The 12,259-nt window shown below is 52.4% G+C and overlaps 1 protein-coding gene across 1 annotated transcript in view; it reads left to right on the forward strand.

Annotated features, from left to right (window-relative positions):
* Nucleotides 1-12,259, forward strand: part of SDK2 (sidekick cell adhesion molecule 2) — a 262,214-nt gene that overhangs the window by 186,749 nt on the left and 63,206 nt on the right. The window contains exons 11-15 of the mRNA XM_079133200.1: nt 252-419; nt 1,320-1,422; nt 10,115-10,291; nt 10,620-10,756; nt 11,329-11,476. Of these exons, the coding sequence (XP_078989326.1) occupies nt 252-419; nt 1,320-1,422; nt 10,115-10,291; nt 10,620-10,756; nt 11,329-11,476 (733 nt within the window). The remainder of the gene's footprint in view (nt 1-251; nt 420-1,319; nt 1,423-10,114; nt 10,292-10,619; nt 10,757-11,328; nt 11,477-12,259) is intronic.

Below are 12,259 nucleotides of genomic sequence, written 5' to 3' on the forward strand. Positions count from 1 at the left end.
GACAGTGTGTGGCCTTCTCTGGCAGAGGGCAAACAGCGTGGACAGTGAAGAAGCCTCAGGAGATCTGGGCCGCAGGTGCCACCCTGTGGCCCTGTGACCCTATGCCGTCACCAGGTCCCAGCCCTGCTCCCGGCCCTTGTGGCATTTCCAGAGCTAGGGTCTGCCTGAGACCACCTGCCTTGGAGCCGCCAGGGTGGTGGGTGCGGCTGCAGGGCTGGGAGCTGCAGGCTGAGCCCCCCGTGTCCCCCCAGGGGAGCGCATCTTGGCCAGCGGCTCCGTCCAGCTGCCCCGCTTCACGCTGCTGGAGTCGGGCAGCCTGCTCATCAGCCCCACGCATATCTCCGACGCGGGGACCTACACCTGTCTGGCGACCAACTCTCGGGGTGTCGATGAGGCCTCGGCAGACCTGGTCGTGTGGGGTGAGTGTCCGTGGCTGTGCCTCCCTGGGGGTGCCTGCGACTCAGGACCACCTACAGGACACACGCGGTGGCAGCCTCTCACACCAGTGTCTCTGTCCCAGCCAGGGCCCTTCCTATCAGAGGGACAGTGACAAATTAATCCAGAGGCCAGGAGGTAAAGGTTCTGCCAAGGAGTCCACAGGTCAGCGAGTGGAAGTGGCGGAGAGAGCTGTCCTCACACATTGAGGGCAGAAATCGGACTTTTTACCGTAAAGGGCCAGATAGTCAATATTTTGAGCTTCATCGGCCAGACGGTCTCCGTGCGGGCTGCCCCTCTAGCCTCCCTGACGTCCAGAGAGCTGCCAGAGACCGTACCCAACCCAGCAGATGTGGCCATGTTCCAGGAAAAGCTTACCTACCCAGCAGGCCACCTGCCAACTTGGCCCCCAGCCTGCTGCTGACCCCCTGCTGACCCCTGCCACCCCTGCCACCTTCCAGCTTGGGATCCACATACAAGGCACACATGCCTGTGGGCCACCTGCCCAGGACCAGCAGGTGCCTGGGCACAGCACCAAACTGGACTCCATAGACCCATCTCACTCTGGTGGGCCATGAACAGGCCGGACCTGTGGCCCTGACCCTCGAGTTGTTTCTCTGTCCCCGAAGTGATTGTGAGCAAGACTACGTGAGGCCCCACTGCAAATGTGGCTCCGTGCGTCCCCTTGTCTGGAAGCACGTGGTTCCTTGTCAGCCCCCCGGACTCCCCCGCGACACACTGTCCCGGTGGCGGCTCTGCCTTGGAAGCTCGGCCTCTGGCCACAGGACCACAAACCCTGGATGGTGCGCCCTTCCGCGCACCCATGCCCCCTGGGGTCCCAGCAGCCACACACCTTCCCCACACTCGTCTCTGCTGTCTTTCAGCCCGAACCCGCATCACCAGGCCTCCCCAGGACCAGAGCGTCATCAAGGGAACCCAGGCCTCCATGGTGTGCGGAGCCGCCCACGATCCCCGGGTGACCATCAGGTAGGCACTCCGCTACGGCCTGCCCCAGGCAGGAGGGAGGGACGGCATGAGACCGGGCAGTGGCAAGGTTGGGGTAGGTGTTGCCTCTGGGCCACTTACCAGGCTGAGGTGTGAAGACTCCTGAATGCACACCTGGGCACTAAGCCGCCTTGCCCTGAGCTCAGGCAGTGTCCATGGTGGCAGGAAAGGAGGAAGGGCATAGAAACAGGAGCAGGAGAGGACGGGCAGGCGAAGGGCTGGGCTGCTGTCCGTGGTCTGCAACATCACTGCCAGCGCCTCCCTGTAGTGCCCCAAGTTTTAGACCTTCTGGATAATGTGACTTGGCCTGGTTAATTTAAGCCCAGAGGGTCTTCTCATTTTAGTTTAGAATTCCCAGCAGAGGGGTCTGGGAGGAAAGATGCAGAGGCAGGCTGAGGCAGGAGTCGGCCCCTGGGGGACCCTCCAAGCGGAGGGATGGGGCAGTGCCAAACTGAGGTCATCCTGACCCTGGAGAACTGGGACCTTGGCCTGCAGGGCTCAGGCCTGCTCTGGAAGAGACGGGGACAGGCACCTCTGGACAGAGCAGTCAAGAAGGGGTGTGGAAGCCAGGACTCCTCCCAGGCTTCAAAGAGGGACACCTGGGCCAACCCCCCTGGGAAGGCTGCATGCACTAAAACCAAGAGAAAAGAGCACTTGACTCTCTCCCTTGAGTTCCAGAAGGCCCAGGAACAAATGAATCTGCTTCCTTAGAAATGAAGGTCCCCCGCATGTGGCTTCTCTGTCCAGTGAGCGATGTCCTGTCAAGCCACTGGCATCCTGGCTGGAAGGGGCCTGGAGAAATGGCCTCCTCTAGCTCCACTGAGCTGCCGCATCCTGGGGCGCCATCTGGCGGTCACTGGGCCTGGAAGCTCTCCACAGCCATAGGATGCCAGACCCTGGGAGCCACAGGTCCAGAGAGCTCTGGCTTTGATCAACACCCATTCTCAGGGAGTGCTTGGCAGCCCCAGCTGGGAACTCGGGGGCCGTGAGAACATTGGGCCAGACTGTCTCCATGTCAGGATTCATTAGATTCTTCTTTAAAAAATTAATATGCTGGCTGTGAAAAGATCCTTGGAGAGAAACCACGTAGACCAGGACAGGATGTAGCACGTAGCATCTTCTATATTTTTAGCATCCATTCGTTGAAAAACTATAATAACAAAAAGTTACATTAATTTGCTAACACTTTGGATTGGTATCTTATTTATGAAAATATCATCGCCTCCTGCGTGGAGTAGACTTGCACGTTTTGTTCCTTCTCTAGATAATTCTTAATGCATGAAGGGATTCAAGGCTCTCTGGAAATATCTCTGTAGACCCGCCCTCTGGGGACCCCCACCCAACAACCTCCAGGTGGTGAGTCCCTGCTCCTGTTTTCAGGAAGGGGTCCTCACCCGGAATGAGATTAACCACCCAGGACAGTCCTTTAAGATGGGAGGAGCAGAATTGGACCTTTACCAACCCCCCTACTACAAGAGGCAGAGTTGATACGCAAAATCAGCCCTTCATCTTTCCTCTCAGCCCATCTTCTTTGGACGGTGGAACCACAGCTACTTTCTACCTTCTGGAGCTTAATCTTGAGGGTGGCTGAGACCTCAGCATTTTAAACACTCCCCAGGCAATTCTAACATGTCACCAGGATTTACCGCTATTCTAGCTGGGCACAGTGGCAGGTACCTATAGTCCCAGACACTCAGGAGGCTGAGGTAGGAGGATCTCGAGTTGGAGGCCAGCCTGGGCAACTTAGCAAGACTGTCTCACAATAAAAAATAAAACCTGCTGAGTGTAGCTCAGGGGGCAGAGCACCCCTGGATTCAATCCCTAGTACCACAAAAAAAAAATTTTTTTAAAGACCCTATTCTAGCTGCAAAACTCAACAGGGTCCCCTGAGTGGAAAGCATTTGAATAACCAGATGATACCAAAGTGTAACTCAATCCTCAGTGACACATGCTTAGAATCAAGCCAGGTTCCCAGACTCGAAGGGCTGGGCAGGTGCAGGCTGCCAGCATGAAATCCTCCAAGACTATTCTAGAAAGAAATGCTTCTATTTGGTATCTGGCCCCAGATCCAGACCAAACCTGAACAATCCACTTTTAACCATTATTAATATTAATATTTTATTATATAATAAATATTTTTAGGCTGTCTCTCCCTCTGGAGATGCCCGCATTCTCTCTTGAATATGTATCTGCTTTCCTAAATAAATCTGTCCGTGTCTCTGGTGCCTGCTAAAATTCTTTTCTGTCACGTAAGCCAAGGACCTTATTTGTCCTGAGCCGAGGCTCCCTGCTTCAGGACCTCCTCCCAGGGACGTAAAGTTGAGTGACAAGCACACGGGTCTGCATGGAGCAGAGCCTGCTTGGCGCACCCAGGGACAGCTGTGGGTGCATGTGGGTCTGGAAAGCTAAATGGAACTCAGACAAGCGCAGATGAGACACTGCCAGGACCAGGCTGCACAGGAGCATGGGAAGGGTGACTTCCCGAGGGGGGGCAGCAGAGGGGCTGTGGAGTGACCAGGGAGAGGTGTGGCACAGGCAGGCCTCAGCCAGAGCTTGGGTTTGCTGTTGGGGAGGGAAATCGGAGTCCCTTCTCTCCCCAGGAGCCCCTAGTGTCTGCCCGGCCCGTGCTGACCCTCCCGCGCTCTGCCATGTTCCCACGCCTATGCCTGGCCACCAGAGCCGTCTCTCCCAGGCCTGCCTGTTTCCTTGTCCCAGCGTGCCCGTCAGTTACGTTCCCCAAGAGCTCTCCTTCTCACTAGGGGACGTCTCCCAGGCCCATGGCTTCTTCAGCACCTGTACCAACTGAGTCCCAAATATGCCTCCAGCCAGATCTTTCCTAAGGTTTGGGCTCAAATATCTGCTCACTCTGGCAGGTGGACCTGAATGTCCCCCAAGGCCCATCCAGCATCTCCTTCCACCCAGGCCTGGCCCCGCACCTAGGTCTCCTGGGACCTCTGGGCCTCTGATGCTACCTGGGTTCCATCTGCCCTCCCCAGGCCTCAGGCCCTGCCTTCAGAAACCATAGGTGCTGAGGACGACCACCCAGTTCTCAAAAACACCCTTTCTTCCCCAAGTAACGGCCTCCCTTCCTTCTCCAGCCACCCCAGGGCGAGAGCATCAAAAATGGAAAGCCCAGCACTCTCGTCCCCAAAACCCAGCGGTTCATCATTGTTTAGGACACACGTTCCAAGCCCGTCATGCAATCAGCCCCTTTCTCTGCTGGCCAGCTCCCTCTGCCTGCCTTGTCTCCTCGAGGCCACATCCCCAGGCAACTTCCGAAGCCAGGGTCCTTACACTGGGAGTCCTTCTAAAGTTCCCCCCAACAAAAAAGGGCAAAAAATTAATTATGCAACAAATGTATTTCATTTTAGATGGAAAACAGAAAATGCAGATGAACTAAAAGAGAGAAAAGAAAAACAGTGGCGTTACCAGTTCCTATTAATTGAACCTAACAGTAGTGATGCTTGGGGACTTTTTGTTTCTTTGGGGTACCAGGCATTGAACCCAGGGCCCTGCACATGCTAGGCAAGTGCTCTATCGCTGAGCTCCAGCCCCAGCCCTTTTTATTTTTTTATTGAGAGAGAAAGGGACATTTGCTAAGTTGCAGAGGCTGGTCTCGAACTTGCCATCCTCCTGCTCAGCCTCCTGAGTCCCTGAGGTCACAGGCCTGCGCTACTTGGGTACCTTTTATTTAAAATTTTTTTTCATATTTGAGATTTGATTGACTCTATTGAGAATCAATACACAGACATTTCACTTTGTACACAATTCTTAACACACGTACTGAAAATCTAAAAAGCCTTGTACTGTGATTCTTTTTCAGTTCTTCCAGCTTTGAATTTGGAGGCAAGTTTTTCTTACTAGAATATCAAGTATCTTCGAATGCTGTTGTTATTCCGGTCCCACTAATTCAAAACTTCGTTGCACACACTACACGTGCAAACTCTCAATCTTTTAGAGCGTGTTAAAAAGATTAGAAAAACTAAGAGTTCTACGACCAAAGATGTTACAGAGTACACATGATTCTGACAGTAATGGTCCAGTAGTGGTCTTCAGGAGACAATTCTAAGAAACACAGGAAGAGAAGTAATTTAAAATATTCAAGACATTGAGTGCAAGATTGTGACTCCAAACTGACATTTAATATGCTTTGTATTGTAGGATATAAAACTAACCCCCCACCCATGGAATGTTAATATTTTTTTAATTGTTGATAAACCTTTATTTTATTTATTTATATGCAGTACTGAGGATAGAACCCAGTGCCTCACACCAGTGGCGCTCTGCCACTGAACCACAACCCCAGCCCCTGGGGTACCATTTTTAACAACCAGGAACACACTGTTTCTTCATCGGCTTTTTCTCAAGACCCTATTGTGCCTCTGGTCCCATGACAATAAATATTTTGTATCAACTCAATTACACAATTATTCAGGAGTCCATGGTACAGCTGGAGCATGATTTATATTACCAGTTCCTTAGTCCTGGGTATTTAGATTATTTCTTAATGTTTGCTAATATGAAGAAATCTCATGAACGTCCTTGTAACTGAATATTTTTACATCTTTGATTTTCTGAGAACTATTATTGTATAAGGCTAAGAGGACCTCTACAAACTGCTCATCAAAATCACTTAACAGCAATTACATAATTGCAGATTATTTTGGAAAATTTCTACCCCATCTGAGTTCCATAGACTTGGGGGATGTCTTTTTTGTTTGTTTGTTTAACCTTTATTTACGGAAATTCCTGGTAAGAGTGTGTTTAGTTTTGTAAGAAGCCACCAGGACTGTCTTCCAAAGGAGTGGCATTGTTTTGTACTCCCACCAGCAACAAGTGGGTCTGCTGGCCACACCGGTGGTGCCACCCTTGTGGGGTCTGGCTGTTCCCATAGCTGAGTGGTGGATCTTCCTGTTGTGGTAATTTGCATGGGTTTGTTTGTTTACCTTCTGTGTCTTCCTGGAGGCTGTCCGTCAAGGACTTCAGCCCAGTTCGTAATTGGGTCGTTTACTGTGTCACAGTTAAGAGTTCTCCATATCTTTTGGATAGCAGTGCTTCATCAGGTATTCATCATGCAAATATTTCCTCCCCGTCTGCAGCTTCTCTTCTCATTCTCTTGAGATTGTCTATCAAAGAGCAAAAATTCTCATTTCTAAATTTCTAATTAATTTTTAATTTTTTAATTTTAACCCAGCTTATCAATGCTTTCTTCCATGGATCATGCCTCTGGTCTGTATCCAAAAAGTCAGCACCAAAGACTGGGGCATCTAGAGTCTCTCTGTTATCTTCTGGGAGTCTTAGAGGTTGGCAGCTCATGAGTAGGTCTGTGATCCATCTTGAGTTCATGTTTGTGAAGGGGATAAGGTATTTTTTCTGTTTTTCTATGTGGTTGTCCAGTCGTTCCAGCTGTGGTTGTTGAAAGGACTCCTTCATTTTATTTTTGTCTTTTCATTTTTGTTCTCATTCTGTTTTCATGTAATTTATTTCTTAGAGAAACCAGGTTCTGTAAGACAGGTCAGCAAACTCTTTCTGCAAAGGGTCAGACAGAGAGTAAATATTTTAGACTTTGAGACCTGCAGGAACTTTATCATAACTACTCTGCGGAACAGAAGCAGCCATAGATAATGTGTCAACAAGCGGGCATGACTGTTGCAATAAAACTTTATTTACACAAACAAGTAGTGGGCTGAAGTTTCCTGATCCCGCTATCGATTCCACATTCTGGGTTTGGCTAGCTCCTTTCTCATGTGCTAACATGTTCTTCTATCCCCTGAATTCCTAATTAGATTTAAGTTCAGTGACTTGGCACAAATACTTTGTAAGCAGTGATATATGCCTCCTGACATACCATATCCTGACGCAAAGAGAGTCTGCTTGCCACAGGTTGTTTCTTAAGCAGCAATTACTGTCTGCAACTAGATTTGCTTTTAAGGAAACCTCTGCCCATCCCCAGAATGCTGACAAGGAGGATTCTTTTCTAGCTAAAGAGAGGAATGGAAGGTTATTACTGTTGTCAATTTGTAACTATGGATTGAAGGCCTTGAAAATTAACTGAGCAATTTCATTGCTGATAATTTGTCCTTGAGGAAGTGATTTGGAAGACATGTGAATATTTTGCCAGTAAGGATGTTCATGACAGTATTAACTACAGTGTCAGAAGAAAAGGAGCCAAACTGTATTCCTGATGCAAGGAAATCAGCTAAATAGCAGGGCGATAATATTAAAACACCTGCATCTGACTTTAAAAGACATGGCATCAGATTGTCATAGCAAAATGAGCATGTTATATTTTGCTGAGTGGAAAAGGTAGCTTTAAAAACAGGATAGATGAATCGAAGCTTAGATGATAGATGGATGGAAGCCTGGATGGATGGGTGGTTGGATGGATGGATGGATGGATGGATGGATGGAAGGAAGCTTGGATGGATGGATGGATGGATGGAAACTTGGATGGATGGATGGAAGCTTGGGTGGATGGATGGATGGATGGAAACTTGGATGGATGGATGGAAGCTTGGGTGGATGGATGGATGGATGGATGGATGGATGGATGGAAGCTTGGATGGATGAATGGATGGATGGATGGATGAATGGATAGATGGATGAATGGATGGATGGAAGCTTGGATGGATGGATGGATGGATGGATGGATGGATGGATGGATGGAAGCTTGGATGGATGGATGGATGGATGGATGGATGGATGGATGGATGGAAGCTTGGATGGATGGATGGATGGATGGATGGATGGATGGATGGAAGCTTGGATGGATGGATGGATGGATGGATGGAAGCTTGGATGGATGGATGGATGGATGGATGGATGGATGGATGGATGGATGGATAGATGGATGGAAGGAAGCTTGGATGGATGGATGGATGGAAGCTTGGATGGATGAATGGATGAATGGATGTATGAATGGATAGATGGATGAATGGATGGATGGATGGATGGGATGGATGGATGGATGGATGGATGGATGGATGGAAGCTTGGATGGATGGATGGATGGATGGATGGAAGCTTGGATGGATGGATGGATGGATGGATGGATGGAAGGAAGCTTGGATAGATGGATGGATGGATGGATGGATGGATGGATGGATGGATGGAAGCTTGGATGGATGGATGGATGGATGGATGGATGGATGGATGGATGGATGGAAGCTTGGATGGATGGATGGATGGATGGATGGATGGATGGATGGATGGAAGCTTGGATAGATGGATGGATGGGTGGATGGATGGATGGATGGATGGATGGATGGATGGATGGATGGATGGAAGGAAGCTTGGATAGATGGATGGATGGATGGATGGATGGATGGATGGATGGATGGATGGATGGAAGGAAGCTTGGATGGATGGATGGATGGAAGCTTGGATGGATGGATGGATGGATGGGTGGATGGATTGATCGATTGATCAGTCACTAGAAATCATTGATGTAAATTTGCTGTGTCAGTAGAAATGCTGATGGCTGACTTTTATTGCCCTCTGGCCATGTCTTAGGCAGTACTCTGAGTGTTTCACACTGGCTCCACATCCTTATGCAACCTAGTGAGGTGAGAGGTGAGTGGTATTAGTTCCTACGTATTCCAGGTGAGAAACGGAGGCCTGGTGAGGTTAAGGAAACTTCCCAAGGTCACAAAGCTGATGTGCAGCCGAGCACTTGACCTGGGGGTCTGACTCCAGAACCTGGTCCCACTACAGGACACTCCCATCCATCCAGGCAGGGGGAGAGTCTGGAAGATGATTTCACCCTATGGGTTTGTCCTGGCTCCCTGGCACTGGGACACCTTTGGGTGACCTTTACCCCTCTCCTCCTTCCTTCACTTATTTTTTTTTCTCATCTGTTCTTTCTGACTTTCTGTTGGTTTTCCCTTTTTAGACTCAGTTTAAAATATTACAGATGAACTCTCTCTAGCAATCTTACATTCTGGATACTTCTAGCCCCCTGCGGCCCACTGTCCATTGCCCTGGGTGATCCCTTGTGTTGAGTCCGTGGCCAACCTTCCCTGGGGGGACAGCGCAGCATCCTGTCCCCCATACCCCTATGGAGCTGGCCCTCCAAGTCTGTGAACGGGGTGATAATGGCTGTATTTCCTCCAGAACAATTCCAGAGGAGATATTTCTTGTTGTCAGGCATGGGCCTGTGTGTAATTTCTCAAGTCCCCCTTTGTACCGACTGACCGAAGCTAAAGTGATTTTTTGGACACTGAAGTCAATTTGTCACAGTGATGCATTGATCTAATGATCCCCCTCATAAAACTAATTCCAAAATGTAGTCTGTGTGGGAACTCTAATTCTTTTTCCAGCCGTGATCTTTTCCCCTCTGCAGAAGCCAACCTTCTGCTGGCTCCTTTGTGCCGCCTGTTTTGCGATGGCCTCTGGCCAAAAGCAACAACGCTTTGACCCAGACCTGAACCGGAGGTGTAAGCGACCAATAATGGCTTAACAGTGCCCTTCCAACCGCAGAATGACGGGCTTCCAGGCCCGCAGCTCTCCAGGTCTCCCCCCAGGCCAGCGTCCTGCCCGACCCACCCCAGCCCCAGAGGAACCCTGCAGCCTGGGATCGTCCCCTGCCTGGTGGCACTCTCTTTCCAGGACGAGGTTTGGGCTGGGCCTCCCCTGGGGTCCACCCCCCCACACTTATCGGCACTCCCTGCTCTTAGGTACGTGTGGGAGAAAGACGGGGCCACCCTGGCCATGGAGGGCAATCCCCGCATCCGCCTGGACAAAAACGGCTCCCTGCACATCTCGCAGACCTGGTCTGGGGACATTGGCACCTACACCTGCCGGGTGCTCTCAGCTGGTGGCAATGACTCCCGCAGTGCCCACCTGCGAGTCAGGTAAGGGCGGCCCTCCCTGGTGCAGCTCGGGACAGGGAGAGGCCAGAGCCACGCTACCACCTTTAGTGAGGACGCAGGACCAGCCCTGTCCCCCAGGACACAGCCCGAGCATCCTGCCAGGCCTCTCCCTCAGCAGGCGTCTGAGCAGGGCTTGGAGCAGGGGGCTCCAGTTCCAGAGAGGACTGTCCACCTGGAAGGCCAGGAAGGCCAGCTCTTCCTCTGAGCACCAGGTGTCGGGAAGTGCAGGGCCACCCAACCTGAGGCCACGGCGGCCCCGTCGCCTGACCGAGGGCCACTCGGGGCCAGTCCGCACACGTCCCTCTTGCAGGCAGCTGCCCCACGCCCCCGAGCACCCCGTGGCAACGCTCAGCACCGTGGAGAGGAGGGCCATCAACCTGACGTGGGCCAAGCCCTTCGACGGCAACAGCCCGCTCCTCCGCTACGTCCTGGAGATGTCCGAGAACAGTAAGGTCCCCATTGCGGCCCTCCTGCGTCCTCCTCAGCAGCCCAGGCCAGGGGGCGTGGCCAGGGCTACACACGTGGGTGCAGGTCAGCCCTGGGCTCCAGCCCGGCCCCCCCATGGCTGGTTCTGGGCCCCGGGTAGGTCCTTCCTCTCCCGTCTGCAAAGGGAACAGTGGCCTCTGCCGGTCAAGTAGCTGTGGCAACTGAACAAGGCAGTGCCCAGGGCGGTGCCTCGGAGGCGGTGGCTTTTACTCTTATTTTTATTCTCCAAGTTGTAAACTGCAATCAGCAGGCTCGACCCCGACGGCGTCCTGTGTGCACTTTGCCCCGAGCTCAGCAAGAACGGAACAGGCGAGAGCTCCCAGCCCCATGAGCCCTGCTTCCTCAGGGACCCTCAGCCCCCGGGTCCCGTGTGCTGAGGGGACCAGAACAGTGACGTAGCGGGCGGCCGCTGGGCCAGCAGGGCAGGCCTCACTCTGCTGCTGTGGGAATGAGGTGGGGGCCTGCTAGGAAAGAAGGGCGAGACGCCTGTCCCGGTCCCCAGACGCCCACGTCTGCCCGCTCTCTCCCCGCAGATGCCCCCTGGACCATACTCCTGGCCAGCGTGGATCCAGAAGCCACCTCGGTGATGGTCAAGGGCCTGGTCCCCGCACGCTCCTACCAGTTCCGTCTTTGTGCCGTCAACGACGTGGGCAAAGGACAGTTCAGCAAGGACACAGAGAGGTGAGGAGGCAGGCGTTCCCGCGGGGTCTCCGCCAGGGCTGGGCTCACGGCTCCTGGCGGTCGGCTCCCCGGCCCCTGGGCTGCCGCCAGGTTAAAGGGACACAGCGCTCCAGAGGGATGCAGGGTCTCCACGGGTGTCCTTCCCAGTACCTCGCATGGTACCAGAGCCATGGGGTCCCAGGAAAGCTTTGATGAATTTGAATAAGAACGACAGGTGGTCGCTACCAAAGCATCACCCAGTAGAACCCGCTCACGCGGAAGCAAATCCAACCCGACTCCACTCCGCAGAGTAAGCAGCCACCTCACTGAGAAAGGCGATGTCAGTGTCACGGGAGAGACCAGACTTACCGGGACACAAATCACGTGCAGCAGAGCCAGGCTCTGGGCTCTTCAGAGGACACCCTAGGTACCTACGAAGAGACCCCTGGCTGATGTCAAGCGCTGTGGGTTTGCCCTGCCCGAGTCTCTGACATTCAGGGGACGACCCTATAACACAAACAGGTCCCAGCCCAGCATGGGGAGTAGTCATAGGAGAATTTATCTGCTCACTGTTACTTGGGCACCTACTGTGCCGGGCTGTGTCTGGAGCCTAGAGGTAGTGTCATGGCCCCAGAATCATGACAGGGAGACGCAGGCTGCGGGGAGCCCCTGCCCACGCTCCTGCCCTGGACTTGCCACGTGCCTCTGATTCATCTTGCTAACGCACCTGCGCGCTGCTGGCCCCGAGTCACTGCCACACTTCAGCCTTGGTGAAAGCCTGGAGGCGCGGTGCAGCTGGAGAGC

Source organism: Sciurus vulgaris (assembly GCF_902686455.1).
Source record: "Sciurus vulgaris genome assembly, chromosome: 3".
Lineage (NCBI taxonomy): Eukaryota > Metazoa > Chordata > Mammalia > Rodentia > Sciuridae > Sciurus > Sciurus vulgaris.